Consider the following 16,770-nt stretch of genomic DNA (forward strand, 5'->3'; position numbering starts at 1 on the left):
GTATCTATTATTATACAGTACGAAAAGAGTTTGATACATCTGAATCCTGAAAGAGACATCATGTACAATAGAGACAGTAAGTATCCCACTATGAGGCAGACTTCTACCGAAGAAATCAAATTCAATTTAATAAGTTGCTATAATTATGGCCTTTACTGTATTTCTAGTTAACGAAGATAACTATTTTTATAATATTTTTTATTATATTAAATTGAAGTTTGTTATATGATTTGATAACATTTTTAAAAGAAAATTAAACACGTAAAAAAATAAAAGTAAAATGAAAAAGTTTCGAAGCGAACACGATATTTAAAATAAAACAAAATACGGTTCGTAATTTGAGGACCACAGAAAAGCGAACCTTAACGAAACTCTCAGTCATTATTCATGATCAAAGATCGCAAAGAAAGACACAATAGAGGTCATAAAATTATTTTAAGGGCGTTCTACTAATGTAAATTTTGTTCATGTTCATGAGCTGAATTAATGACGAAACATTTTATGTAAAATATATTTAGAAAACGTTATCTTGAAACAATTTTAACATAAAATTAATTCACTTAGCTCCTTTAAAAAATGAATATTCGGAGAGGAAATGTTTGATTTATCGTTTTTAATTTAATCATCTCATTACCAAACCTATCGTCCGTTTAAAGGTCTTAATGCCTCTTTAGCAATGAAGTTGGAATCGAAAATTAAGAGTTTTATTTCCCGTTTGTTTTTAATTCCACCTTAACAAAGATGTTACTCATTTCAATAGACACTTTTCCAATTAAAACTTAAATGAGAAAACGTTTCGTAAGTTGTTAAATCGCAGTGGAGTAAGGAAAATGAAGTTGAATCTTTCGATGGTTAAGACTTTACAAGTGAAAAACAATTTGGGAGATAATTTTATGTTTCAATATTTAATTAATCAGCACGGGGACATACTAAAAATTTATCAACAAAACATGTTCATTCGTACTTTTGTGTGGTTTTCCAAAGAAACTTTCAACAACTTATTATATATGCATTAGAGTGCAAACTTGTACGGCGGTAGAACTTTTAAAAATATTATCAGTTCGATCAGACATAAAAATACATATCTAAAGTTAAGAGCAGAAAATTTACAAAGCTCCCGACGTGCTCATCAAAAGGTCAAGTACATAAATTTCCAAGTTAACGTTTTAATTAACTTGCCAGCCAATTATATGAACATTATGAAGTCTCAGTAGCGAACCTTATCTCATTACACCTGAAATTATAGATACAAGAAACTTAAGTCGGTGTGTTGAACACATAATTAAACTTGAGACGCCTAAAACATTTCCCTTGAAATATAATAGCGACACGATGAGCGTTCTCTACCTACGAAACGTATTTACCAGTAGCTTAGTAGCTCTCCTCAAATTCCACACATCAAACACATACTTTTTTTACTCGCTACCTAATGTAGCTTTGTAGCTTTGAAGCCACGTGTAAAGTTTAACATGCCGGATGTTGCTCATCGTTATTGAATTTATGTGCACATTATGGATGAAAGTTTATTTAAATTTATAGGGTATGGGGCGGGCATCGACCGCAATATGGTTCGGTCAGATTGCTTAGTTAAAAGCCAATATCTTGACGTGTAAATCCCTCCTATCCTGTTAATGTGCACCTCGATAACATTAGATAAATTAGCAATGATGCGATCTGAACCGCACCAGACTGTTAACAAACCGACCACCGGTATCGATATGGGGTCATCGCATAAATTTTAGACTTTTAGAGCCTCCAGGTACCGACATATTTGATGTGATTTTACTATATGGTAGAGGATGGGACACTCACTTTATCCACTTTCAATTTAAATGCATCAGTTTAAAGAGCGAAAAAAGTTGGAATTCCGAATTTTACATTCAAGATTTGATTTACATTCGCAGAACCTGGTGACCGAAGCCCAGGAGAGTAAAAACAATTTGAGCACGCAAGACGGAAGAAACCTTCAATTCCCCACACCGTGTCGTGTCTCGAGGGTTAAGAAAAAAATAAGGCTTTACATTAAATCAGCCTAAATCAGCCTTTTAGAAGTTCACGTTCACCAGACCAACATCAATAGACTTTGACGTTTAAATCTCGTCACATAAACCTATTAGCGTCGACAGTCGATAAGTTTATTGACACTAAATACGGCCAAAACTACGTCGTGTGCGATTGTGTTTGTGTGTGACAGGAGTTGTATTCACTGAACTAATATTCGAACTGATTGAACTGATAATGAAGTGACAAAAGCGACAGCAGAAGCCGTCGTCCTGAATGGCACATATAAACGCAGTGTAACGTCACAATCTTTGCCCAATGGCATTAAAAATTCCGTCATTAATTTATCTTACTGTGACTGAGTGGAATGTAGACGAGACGTCGCAAATAAGGTTTCAGGGCACTCTCAACTTTCTGACATCTCTCCAAATTAAGCGGAATATGAACGATACTTCTGGGAGTGATACGCCTGTAGTTTTATTTCGTGTAGTCAGGTGTAAGGAGTCGTGTGAAGACGCCGACAAGATCTTGCTAATTTCGAAATGTGGAATCACATTTCACTCTCTGAAGAGCCCGAAAGAATTAAGCGTGTTAAAAGTTGGGAAGTAAAAAAGGTGTTCGTGCCAGAGCAACACCACAGTTTGTATAAAGGCTTAATGGGGTTGGAAATTCACTGGAAAAAGGTTACAGGATATTAATTTTTTGCTGAAAGCTGAAAATAAATAAAGCTTAATATTCCGAAGCGGAGTCGAGGGAGAAAGCCTGATAAAATCATAAAACAGGATATTGTCTTAAAAATCAATTTGCCAAGACCACCTCGTGGTGGAATGTCCTTTAATCTCTACAAATAATTAAATTATTCATTTTTACAGCATTAACACACGAAAGACAAAAAAAAGTTTTTTGGTGTAAACCCAAATAGCTAGCTCACTTGTTGGATATTCACGAAGCATGATAAAAGACAAGTAAACCGGTCCTATTTATCAGACCACCGCACGTCTCGAGCCTCCTGAGGGAACCGAGCCAGAAAACCGTAAGATCCCTCCAGAGTTACTCCGGGTGATTCATGGAATTGTCAATTTTTTCCAAAAATATGAAGAATAAATGTATTTTTTTATTGTTAAAAAACACAATGTAACTGTAACACTGCTAAAACAACTTTTATCTAAACTGGTAAAATATGATAATGTAAAGTTCCAAATAAATTAACCCATAATCGTTGAAGATAAATTGTGCATATAATGACACATCAAAGATTTATGGTATAAATTGAACACGTACATTTACAACAATTTGAATATATAACCAAAATAATAATAGTGTATGTACTGAATTAAAACATATTTTAACTTATATAATAAATTAAATATGTATTCAAAACTTAAATAGATACATTCTTTTATACTAATTGAATAAGAAAACGTAAAAAATTAACAAATCAATGTATTTGTATTTGTTGGAAAGTTATTACAAATTTCATATTTCATATTTCATGCGTAAATTAACTTGGTTCTCTTAACAACCTTAATTTTAAATATTTTTATAAATGTTTTATGGGATTTAGGTCTGAAGAATCATTATTCTTCACTTTCAAGACATATTGAAGGAAAAATGTGTTTAATTTGTTATTTTTCTATAAATTTACTTTCTCCTATACCAAAGTATGAATTAAATTCTTCATTTTTTCGTCGTCCTAAATTTAATCGATGTTGTACCTTATATTTTTTTACTTAGATTCTAGAGATTCTTCCACATAGATACAACTAAAACCATAAGAAGACGATTATAGTTTTCTTCTTACTATTCTAGAATTAACAATTGCACCAGATGATCTGAGACAATGTAGTAAACAGATCTTTAAGTGTTTTCAATTCAATTTCTTTATAAAATGTTTATAAATTTTATATATTTAGTAAGTTATCTAATTATTACATATTTTACAATACAAAAATACTTAGAAATTATATTTTAAATGATATACTACTTAAATATTTCAATTAAATTATAACTTATTATTTTCCAATGATATTTTAAGTTTGTTTAAAATTCCACACCCAATCAATTCATTCAATATTATATACAATGTAATACAATACTAGTATTAGCTAATATTTCAAATAAGAAGGACAGAACTAATATTAAGAAATATTTGTTCCACAATACTTACGTTTCTATTGTTTGTATTATAAAAGCTCTTTTGTAATACTAATACACAATTTTATGAAATGAAATATGATATTGGGATCGAATATTTTTAATTATTTGCCAATTATTTGGTTATATACTAGGAACAAATCTATTAAAATTAATATTCTCATGAAAAATAAATAATGAAAAAGTGATTAAAGAAATTGTGTCTTAGCATACGATAAAATGCAAGATTAGGTTGTTTATTAGACATATAAACAGAATAATTAAATATTTTTAATAATATGGATTTATTAAAATAATAACATGTAAAAGAAATTTAAATTAAAGTTAATTAAATTCTGATAAATTATATAAATAAAAGTAATAATAATAATAATAATTAAAAAGATTGTTCAATCAATATAATTTTTCGAATTAATACCAATGTTATTACCAATGATTATAAATATTTCTGTAACCTGATAATTTATGTAAAATATAATTTAAATAAAAAGAATTAAATAATGTTAAAAAGTTACTTTGGTTGTTAGGTTGTCATTTTATAAACTGTATAAATGTATTATATTAAACAAAAGAGCTATTATTTGAAAGAATCTAAAACATTTTAAACAAATTTCAAATAAGCACCTTCTTTAATATGATAATTTAAAACATATTTAAGAAGAAAGTTAATAATAATTTGAGTATTATTACTGAAAGCAGTATTGTGGAATAAATATTTTTTATTGTTAATTCTGTTATTCGCATTAAAAATATTAATACTCAGTATGGTATTATATTATAAATTATATGTGTATATGTGTGTATATATATTATATTATGAATAAATTAATTAGGTGTAGAATACATTTAAAATATAATTCCTAATTATTTCTGAATTAAAAATTGTAAAATATGTAATAAATTTATCAAATAATATACTAAATATATAAACAGAGATGGACTGATTGATTTACTATTGATTTATATTAATTTGTTGTTTCTCCTTTCTATGTAATTTCTAAGTGGTATAAATTTTTACAGTGACAAAGGGATACATTTTTTTACGAGAACTATTAGTTCATCGCCATGTTCCTGCTTCTTCAATAGAGTTCAAAGAGATACCGAAATTATAAAAGTTCAATTAAAAATACGTTAAAATCTTATTTAACCCGGCGGGAATGTGGTGGGGTGTGGCATACCCCACAGAGTATTTGCACCGCTGTATTTTTTTATTTTTGAATGCGTCATTTTAGCGGCTTCATGTAGCTGGAGGTAAGGTGTTGCGGGAGGGGATAGGGACCATATTTTATGGACTTCTGAATATGGGTGCTATTAATGCCAATATAATATTTCAAGCAAATGGAAATAAAACAATTAAACGGACAGAATTTCTCCGTAACTTAGGCTTGGGTTTGGTGTATGCACATTTACGATTGCGAGCAGATCAAAAAAATATCCCAGTTCATATAAGACAGCGAATCTCTTCTCAAATCAAAGAACCACAACGCCCATTAGTCCCAAATGCCCCTGGACATTACGCTCGATGTGTCGACTGCACACGGAAGAAAGATCGCAAAACAAAATATGCATGTACGAGCTGTGGAAAACCAATATGCCTAGATCATGCAATTTTGTCTTGCAAAAACTGTACTGTTATTATTTTTATTATGTCAAGGATCTCATGTGTTTTAAGTTTCTAGAGTTTTTTTTTTAATTTAGCTATAAGCTGTTTTCTTTGAAATTGTTTAAAAAGAGGTTGTTGATTCCTGTAACCAAAATCTAGTGCCTTAGTTGTTATAAGAAAAATAATTAAAATATGGATAATTACATACTTTTTTTATTTCAATCGCACTTGGATAATTCCCTATTTAAATATTCTGAAAGCATTTGATGCAATTTTAGTAATAGACAAATTTTACAGGCAGTCTATTTGTGGGGTATGTCACACCCCGCACATACCTGAAGTAATTTTTTCTCACCACACTCCCGCCGGGTTAAAAATAGTAGCAAGATATCATAGAAGAATCATAACAATGCTATACTATTATATAAATATCTATATACTTTTTTAATATTAACAGAGTATAATTTAAAAGTATAATATTATTTTAATGGATGTAATAGATAAATAGAATATTTTCTTTTAAACAGTTATTTTTATCTATAACTGTAAGAACATAATAATTTATAAATTTTAGATTTATAAATCATTTATAATACTAACACTATTAAAAACTTATTTAATCGTTTCGAAATTAATTTCGTTCCTCAGGAAACTATTTTGAAATATATGCACTACAAACTATAATGAAAACTACTCCGGAATTGATTTGAAAGAGTAATCTTGTTCCTGTCTTGAATAAAATGGAGCAAGTGCTGGAAAGTTTTATCAAACTTTTCCCTTATCTCCCGCCAATTACAGATGCAAGATACTTACTTAGATGGTTTTTATTTACTTGTTTACCACGTACACTCCATGACCTAACTTTATTACTTTCACATCTAACAGACTAAGTAATTTTATTTTAAATTACACATAATAGAGCCGTAATAGGGTAGGAGAGGATATTGGGTGGCAAAAATGGCGAAAATTAATTTCCTTATTTCATTGTTCTTGATTTTATCTCAATAGTTTCCTAATACCAATTTAGATAATATAATCGAGGATTAGTGCTATAGATTGTTAGTCCATAAATCTTTCGACATAATCTTGAAGTTCCCGTGCCACTTTACGAAGCATCGGGATGTAGATAACATTGCACAATTTATAAAATTAAATTACTAATTAAAACTGGATTATGAACAAAGCAATTTAATGCATGCAATTAAACCGATAGTTTAATATGTCTTGTAAAAATTGCCGCTAAAACTTTCCAGAACATCTGGACAAATAAAATAAAGTAAAGGAAGGACATTTAATAAGGTAAATAAAAAGGCAATGAAACCTCTAAAGCATTACAAATTAGAATTTTTTGTTCTTTCTCGTCCCCGTCTCGGGAGTGAACATCTCATTAACTTCGGCGATCAATATTCGAATACATCTCGAAAATCACTTTATTTAAAAAAAAAAAAAACGATCTGTTAATGACACAATAAAATATAAAAATCGTCGACTGACTGGTCGACATTCGCTCGTATTTTATTGTGCACTCATCGGGTCCGCCGTTCAATTACCGACTTGGGAACTTTTTTAATTTACACTGCCATAGTTTTATTGCCGGATCTGGTTATACTTTCTGCGGTGGCCCCGTATCGTTTTGCAAAAATGAGAAAAGTTCCTGCTGTGCGTTACATTTGTCATCCCGTTTTACTTCCCATTCCTTGTGTTCCATCACCGGACATCACTGGAAGGTGTTTATGAGACTCCATAAGGTACGAAAACAAATAACTTTGACCCTGCATTGCGGTACTTCACATTTTATTAGAATTAAATCAAATTTATACATTTAAAATTGGATAATTTTATCTCAATTAAATATATTCGGTGGAATGAATGAGCCGGCAATTATGACACACAATGCATTTACATTAATTCGTAATGAAAGATCAGTTACATGTCCATTTACACCTACCGCACATAAATCCATTAAATAGCACCGGAGTCACTTGTAATTCAATTCAATTCAGTGTGCATCAGCCACGCCGAAAACATGGAACAACGGGAAACACCCGTCGCCTTTTTTCCATTAAACATAACTAAATTACGAACTAATTAAAAAAATTCCAACAATTCGAAACGGTGAAACGGTGCAGTTTAATTAAATTAAAAACATGATTGTTTTCGACCCGGGTTAAGGGTAATAAAAATGGTGAATGCGCCTTTAATTAAAGTGTGCAATTCCTCGTTAAATCCACGCTAATGGTTCTGGTATGTGGTAAAACATGCCAACAGATGGAACGTTTTGATAAAGTCGAACTTAGGTAAAAATGATCGTTTTATTAATTTTAGCTAAAATTTATTGCTTCAATTTGAATTAATTGAAGGCGATGAATTAAGCGTCGAAGTTATCGTGATTTATTCAACAAGTTTCCAGTGATTTCCGCGAGTCCTCAAGGATGGGTTAATCGCCGCCTGAGCCCCGAATCAATACAATATAATTCTTGTGTCGACACGACGCTAATCCACCGCCGTACAAATTTCGTTGCTTTAAACAGTACCATCGTTCTCGTTAGAAAAAGGGACACAAAGTGAGTGGGTGATCCCGCGGGAACGTACAATCATACACACCCTCCCAACATCAGCAGTCCCGCGGGAGAACGGCGGAATTTTCGCGTGGTGGTAGTTCGTTCGGGCAGCAATTTTTTCGAGACGAACATGTAACGACCGTCGTCGGGTCGATATTAACGGTGACTTCCATTAGAGCAAGACGAGGAGCGGGTGACGAAACGGGTTCCCCGTTAAATTGGCGCAGTTTATCGTTCGCAATTTGCCATTTGGAGCCGCGTTAGAAACACTTACCTCGCTATCATTGCTGTGGAGTTTGAGCACGTAGCCGGGCAGGAGGTCCTTGCGCGCGTTCACGTCCTCGAGGGCGAGATTCGCGGCCGGCATGCAGGCCTGGCCCCCCTGCCATCCGCCCTCGCCGGCTATCTCGAAGATGCCGCCGATATGGAGCACGTTCCCATCCTCTCCCACCGACGCACATGTGCACCCGATTAGTAACAGTATCGCTGCCTCCATCCATCGTGCCGGCCAGTACTGCAAACAAACGGATCGGATCAGACGTCAACAAAGAAACTGCCCTACAACACGGATTTATTAAACCGCTGGACGTTGAACGTTGGTTGGTTAATTGTTCTAATGGTTTGCCACACAAGGAACTAGACTCCCATTGTCTACCTCTCTACAGTTATTATCTCTTTTCAATAAAAAACACAAAACCCTTTCGACAAATACTGAATAATTGTTATTGTTATGGACATAACAATTTTCATGTTAATATAAAAGTGTCAATATTGGATACTGTTTGATTAATTAGATGATATTTAATATAATAAATGGTTTATCGATATAAATATAATCTGTTTTGTACAATAAATTGCGATATTATTAACTTGGGATTATATGAATTTTAATAAAATTGCCACAATTCAATGTTGCTAGATTTATAATATATTAAATTTTAAATTGTAAATTATACCTAATTAAATATTGATAAATTTATATGGTATATACAGTGGTGGCCAGAGAAATAGTACACAGTCATTATTTTTTGTATACCATTATGTTAATTAAATGCAATTAAAATGTTTTATATTTTATTTAAACTAATTCCTCTAAATTCTTTCTATAATTATTCATTCAACTATTATGTATATAAAATAAAATAATTTCTGCTTGAATTAAATCTTAAACAAAATAAATGTACAATGTGGTTGGACACAGAAATAGCATACATTTTTCAAATACATGTTTATTACATAATATTTTACTGAATATCTTTTGTTTTTGATGTTTTAATCGAGATTGTATGTACTTCCATAAGTTTTAAAATGGATTTAAATAAAGCCTGCCAAAATATGGATCTAAATATTATTGACCATCTGTTATTTTTCATGAAATAATGGGAATTTTACAATATATTAGTGTAGAACTAATTAAAATATTAATTAAAAATTGTATGTAGTAATAAAACTTTAAATACCCATAAGTTGCTCTACTTTTTGTCAGCCCAAAACAAATAATCATCAGTAAAATTAAACTCTTTATTTTTGTATATTGTTTAACTATTGTGCTATTTTTTTGTTTAATCAAATCAGACTAATGTGTGTAATATCCCAATCGTCACTGGACAAAATTTGGATAAAATCCTTAGAAAATTTAAATTTTTTTCGTTTTAATTAATCACCAATATTTAATATGGCTTAAAATTAATTTTATAATTTTAAGCCATATGTTCTAAAATAAATATACATTCCCGTTTATAAATGTAACTTATTTTTATAATGAAGTGCTCCTCTAAATTATAAAATAACATAAATGTGAAATTAAAATTTTAAAATAATCCAGTATTCTGTTTAATTTCGTTCCAAAAAATCATTTTCCTTCATCATTATTTTGTATTTAAAAGAAAATAAAAATTAAATTTGTCAACCCATGCAAATCATTTAAATTTTTAAACCCTTCGTCCTAACGACGTCAATTTATTTGAAAACTGAAAACTGAATTAAGGCACCCACACAAAATCTTTAAAACATTATCAATTAAATAAACAATCCGAGTACATGTTTAGTTTTTTTAGAGATTTAATGCATGTGTCAGATGAGTGATGTATTGCTGACGCAAGTAACAGAAACGGGCTTTTGGATATAGGAAAACTTGTTAAAAGATATATTAACGTCAGCTTTATTTAAAATTGAAAATGTCTGCGAGTTGTCGACTTCTACATCTGACATTTAGCATGAATATGCTGCGGTTATTTATTTTACCACTGACTCAACGTCACAATTTGATGCGCACCGTTTCAAAATTGTATGAACTTGGTTTAATAAATGAAACACATCTATGTTATTATCCCTAATGTATTGGGTTATCTCCTTGAATGTCGGACCGTTTTAAACGGCATTTAGGGTGATTGATTGATTGATTTAGTGTGATAACGACGAGGTGTATCTGCAATGTTTTTAGTGTCGAAGAAAAAGCAAAAACATTCGTTTGCCGTTGAAAATTTCAATGCTGTCGAAAAATATGAAAGGATGTTACGTATGGTAGTGTGGGTTTGTCCCAGGAGAAATTACGGCCATTTGTCGTTGTAACCAAACAATACAACTGGAAACGTATAAAGTCAATGTTGTTTTAAAGGGATTTGTTATATTTTGTTTCTATTTTCGTTGCCGGGATTTCGTGATAGATTATTTTCTGTTTATATAAAGAGAAAAATTCTCCACCCCTGTCAGACGATATTCGGCTGACATACCTTTGTGTAAAGAGTAAATTTGATCACAGATAAAAACGGAAACGCCGTTTTGTTCTTAAATAAATATTCCGCGAGGTTTGACTGACACACACACACACACACACACACACACACACACAAAGAGATCGTTTCCATTTTATTTTACACACACGAGTTTATTTTAGTTTAGTTTTAAAATATTTTCGATAAACTATTAAAATTGTTAATTTTTCCACACAATTCCAACTCCAATTGATTTAAAATATTTAAACAAACTATTTCGCAACTGGTTCGTCGACGCCTCACCGGAACGAAATTCGGTTAAACCGAACTAACACCGGATAGATCGACACGAATTTGTAGTAACGGCTTCCAATTAAAATTCAATTATTTTTTGGTTTCAACTCCAGAATTCCGGAGAGGCGTTCCTGAATGCGTCCACCAGTTAAATAACGTAAATTAACAATGACAAAATTTATAAATGTAAAAAGCATGTAAAGGAAAACGAGAAAGTGTTCATTCATGGGGTTTTCCTCGAGAGTACGCGAAGCCGACTTCGCCAGGAAGTTACATGATCCTATAAATACTGAAAAATGACGTTGGCTGCTAACCTAGCTTTTCCTCCACAAACCACCGGGGGTTACTTTCAGTGACGCATAAAAAGGGTTTTTTCCTACGAATTCATCAATAATAATTTGGGACTTATACGTGTGAATTATTTATACGAGGTTTTTATTTATTTTTTACTATCCTTCTTTCGGTGGCTTGTTGAAAATTTTATGTTTTATGGATTTAAATTGGCAAGCCCTTCAATTTTTTAACAATGCGAACATGTTTTAAACGCAGCTGCATTGTCAATAAACATTACAGTTCTGTTTTTCATCGAAGTTTATTTAACTTTATGTAACGATTGCAAAAATAGTGAATAAATGTTTCACCATTTTTAGTTTGTAATAAATGTAAAGGTTTTTAACAAACATTTACTGATTTTATGTTATAATTTATAATTTATATGTAAATTTTAACAATAATAACTGTTTGAAACATTTTAAATTCGTACATAACTATTTAAGTAAAATTAAATGAATTTATTTTTTTAATCTGACACTAAGAAAGAACTATATATTATAAAATATTAAAGAAAACTAGAAAAAATAAGAAGCAATTTTACATATAAATTTGTACTATTTATTTAATATTTTATTATTTCAATTCAATTCAATGAATAATTTATTTATATTAATGTTTATTTTATAATACGTTGAATATGTAAATTATATAAATTTATTAAATAATCTAAAAAAATAATATAAAAAATATTTGAAACATTTTAAATCCTTACATCATTATTTAATTGAAATTCAATGATTTATATTCTTTATTTTTACATCTTACAAAACTGAAATTAAAATAAATGATTAGCATTTTTACACATAAAACTGGCACTATTCTTTTGATATTTCAATTCCTGAGAGAATAATTTACTGATTTTTAAATTAAAATTTATATGAAAATTTATTAAATAATTTGAAAAAATAATATAACAGCACAAACTGTTTAAAACATTTTAATTTTTTAAAGCCTTATATAAATAGAATTCTTTGAGTTTATTTTCTTTAATTTTACATCTGAGAACTGAGAAAAAGCTAAAATAACTGATTAGCTTTTTTATATATAAAAATTGTACTATTCTTTTAATATTTCAATTGTTTTGAGAATAATTTACTAATTTTTAAATTAAAATTTATATAAAAAATTATTAAATAATCTGAAAAAATTAATATAACAGAAGAAACTGTTTATAACATTTTAATCTCTTAGAGTCTTATTTAAATAAAATTCTTTGAGTTTATTTTCTTTAATTTTACATCTGAGAACTACGAAATAACTAAATTTAACTGATTAGCATTTTATACGTAAAAATTGTATTGTTTTATTAATCTTCCAGATGTTGACCAAAGTTTGGTCGCAACGATTGTTTAAAAATATTTAATATAATATTATTTAATTAATTTTGAACGATTAAATGAATAAAATCTAGAAAAGCCATATTAAAATCTACCGATTATATGATTAGACCACATTTTAACGTCCCATTAACATTAACACGAAAGCAATTATAATTTTCTATTATAAAAGGTAATGGTTACAATGTAATGAGACCGTTTTAATTCAGCTGACTAACCCTTAATGGCGTATTCCTTATGGGCACATTTTTGTTGAACTGCACAAAAACTGGGTTAATTTTGCTCACCGTTCACCAAACTTCAGTACTGACTCGGTCTTACCACAAATTACATATTCTGTTAACGTTTTTATTTTTTTTACTTACATATCTAGTGAAATTAATTGATAATTAAAAAATACAGAACAATCTTAATTAAATCGGAGAGTTAAGTTTGAAAGGCTAAAGATAAAAAGGCCTCCCTCAACAGAGATTTAAGAAGGTATAGTAGGACATGCGATCTTAATTAAATTCAACAAAACAGCGCAGCTAAAAAGCGACACTTCCACCGCAGTCACGGTACTGTTATTAAACATGCACTAAATAACCGAGTAGCATGCAAAATTCTTAACAACGCAAACTGATTTCTGTGTGCAAACAAGACAAATTGCCAGATACTTTTATGTCACGGTGCGACACATGAAACGAACATGTTTATTTAGGACCGAAATGTCTATTTGTAACTGTATTTTTCATTAGAATATTACAATTTGGGGACACGTTTGAACTTGGATGATGCAGGAAATTTAACGCTCTCCCTCCAATCTGTGTGTTGAGAGTGGAGTGTTTATTTTGTTGAGGTTAAGGAAACTTTTATGAACTTATCTTGTGAAATTTTTGTCGAATTAAATATTTTACTGATATGGTACCAACCGAGGTATCATTTGAATTTACAAAAGTTACGAAGTAATGGCCACGTAATCAACTAGAATGAATAAGATAAGTGTGTGAAAAAAGATAATTACAAAATGTAGTAACCCCATTCTGAATGCGTACAACTGAACTAATCAAGGTGGTACCACAAATAAATTTACAAATAAGATTTATTGACATTTTTGGTATATATCATATATCATACACTTGTGTTTACAATGAGAATATACATCAATGTAATGTCTTGAAATAATTATTTGTATAACTAATCAAATTAAATGATATCGAATGCTGAAGTCCATTTCTTCCTGGTCCCCATTTTGGAAGATCATCAGTTATCGACCACAACTCACATAATAAGCATAAATATAATAACAATCCCCAAAGGAGTTATCATCACAACGTTACGTCATAAACAACCGTACACATATTTCGATAAAAAAGAAACAACATAATTCTAACTTTAAAATAGTGAAACCAAATTATGCCACGATATCATAAAAAATGAATAAGATATTAGATTAGAGAAAAACTATTTGAAATATATAATTGAAATAAAAAGCTGCGACCACGTACAAGTCTTACATATTACACCGACTCGAAAAATTTAATCTAAGAAAATATACTCTACATTTAAGCAAACGGAACAAACACAGATATTAGTACAAAATGAGTCATTATTAATAAGAAATATATAAAAATTCCTACCTAGATTTTGGTTAAGTAACCACACGTTCCATATACTTGAAAGCTTGAATGTAAGAAAAGGATTCGTTCACTAATCTAAACTTGTTACAAACTTATTACAGTCTTGAACAAAATTGGTTGATACACTGACAATTAACAATAATACTACGTTAATTAACTCGAATCCCTAAACAATAACAATAATAAACAATCAATAAACTTATAATATTTATATAATAATATATCTAACAATAATAATATTCATTGGTTTTAATACAATATTTATTCGAATGTCTACGTTGGTCACCCCCTGCGACTCTCCTTGTATTTGGTAAATTGAAAATATGACGTCAAAGACAGCGGAAATTTAAAGTCCAACTCGAACCACTACAATATAAAGTTTCTTTTTTTCGATTAATAAAGTTTTTGTTAAAGCTGTGTGCATTTTATTTTAGAGGTTGAAAAACGCAATATCTTTCTTGACAACCTAATAAAAAGCTAAACAATGGATTTCTGTAATTAGTTCAGTTACGTAAAGTCCCCCATTTGATTCAACTTTGAACTTCAGTTTCAATTGTTAATAAACATAATGGTTGGTTCTTTAGAAAAACAGTTATTCAATGCGTGCGAGAGCCAGCTCAAGTTGCTCCATTAAGTATTCTTTCCCTGCCGGAATACCTGCTGTTTACCCTTAATTCAATTCTTCCATTATTACTGTTAACTTATCTGTGTTCCTTCTCGACGACTTTTCCGCACTTGTTCTATTATTCACGAATCAATTTCGGTGCGAAATGTGTTGTAAAACGTGTAATAGAAAAACGTAAAAAATTATATGACGTACAACGTATTGGCAGAAAGTAGAGCAACTTAAAATTCAAATAATTTTTGTCCTCCTTATTATGTTCAAAAAATGTATATTGAAAATTAACTTTCTTTTATAAATTTAACAATTACATAAATAAACAATAAAAAAATAAAGAGTTTAATTTTACTGATGATTATTTGTTTTGGACTGGCAAAAAGTAGGGCAACTTATGCTATTAAGGTTTATTACTACAAATAATTTGTAATTAGTATTTTAATTATTTCTACACTAATATATTGTAAAATTCCCATTATTATTAATAACCTCCAAACACCTTTTTTTCATTGCTGATTACTATTCTCTTTGTGCCTTATTTTGTTATTTACTATCTCCCATAAGTTTTCAATGGAGTTTAGATCGGGAAATTGACATAGCCAGTTCATAATTTTTTTTTTCCCTTAAAAGCGACTGCCTCAAATATGTGTGCTTTGGGTCATTACCTTGTTGAAAATAAAGTTTTAGTGGCATATTTTTATCCGAATTCGGTACCATGCTGTCCCTCAATATTTCTTTATACATAAACGATCCACGATACCCTCTATTCAAAAGAGAGGACTCAAATCCTGAAAAGCAGCCCCATATCATTACCGACCTGTCGCAGTGTTCAACAGTGAGTATGGTAAACTTTGGGTTAAACTTTTTATGAATAGGTCGCCTTACATATAAAATCCCATCACTGCTAACCAGATTAAACTTGACCTCATCACTTCAGATCGCTCGTATATTCTTAAAGTTGCTCCACTTTCTGCCAATACTGTATTTGCATAAATATGTCGAGATAGATATAGAGTTTCAGCAAAATGAAAAAGTGGCAAAGTATGATGTTCTCATTCGGGGAATGGTTTGCAATAAAGGTTATTTGTAATAGCGAAATACAGTTAGGCGAGACAGCTCACAATTCCATTCGAACGCGAAACCGAAATCAATAAAGAAACTAATAAAAGTCCGTAAATAAAATTGAGAAGAAGTCGATCTTTGTGCCCGAACTGTTTCTTGTGTCATGTTAACAAATAATAATAATAACTCCCCGGTCTTCCGATCTGCCGAACTTCGGTCACACATTATATATTAATACTCGGACGTACTTTGCTAAATTAAAAAGAAAAAAAAAAGAAGGAGAAATACAAAACTAGTCGTGTATGGGAAGTCAAAGGTTGTGTGTGCGTCCGGGAATGTAAATATCCAGCTCTTTACGGAATAAAAAAGCAAAAAAGCAAAAAAGCAAAAACGCAAAAAAGCGAGGAAGGCGTTCAGTATTCAAAACGTGTAGTGGATGAATTGTTCAATTTGCGAAATGCAGAAATTTCATT

At 30.4% G+C, this 16,770-nt stretch overlaps 1 protein-coding gene across 3 annotated transcripts in view; it reads right to left on the reverse strand.

Annotated features, from left to right (window-relative positions):
* LOC109608530 (gamma-aminobutyric acid type B receptor subunit 1) overlaps positions 1-16,770 on the reverse strand; it is an 89,608-nt gene that overhangs the window by 21,855 nt on the left and 50,983 nt on the right. For 2 of the 3 annotated variants that reach the window (XM_049964777.1, XM_049964776.1), the window contains exon 2: positions 8,594-8,833. The exons of the other annotated variant lie outside the window; for it this stretch is intronic. In XM_049964777.1, the coding sequence (XP_049820734.1) occupies positions 8,594-8,833 (240 nt within the window). The remainder of the gene's footprint in view (positions 1-8,593; positions 8,834-16,770) is intronic. 3 annotated transcript variants of the gene reach the window in all.

The sequence above is a fragment of the Aethina tumida genome, chromosome 3 (genome assembly GCF_024364675.1).
Source record: "Aethina tumida isolate Nest 87 chromosome 3, icAetTumi1.1, whole genome shotgun sequence".
In the NCBI taxonomy this organism is placed as follows: Eukaryota; Metazoa; Arthropoda; class Insecta; order Coleoptera; family Nitidulidae; genus Aethina; species Aethina tumida.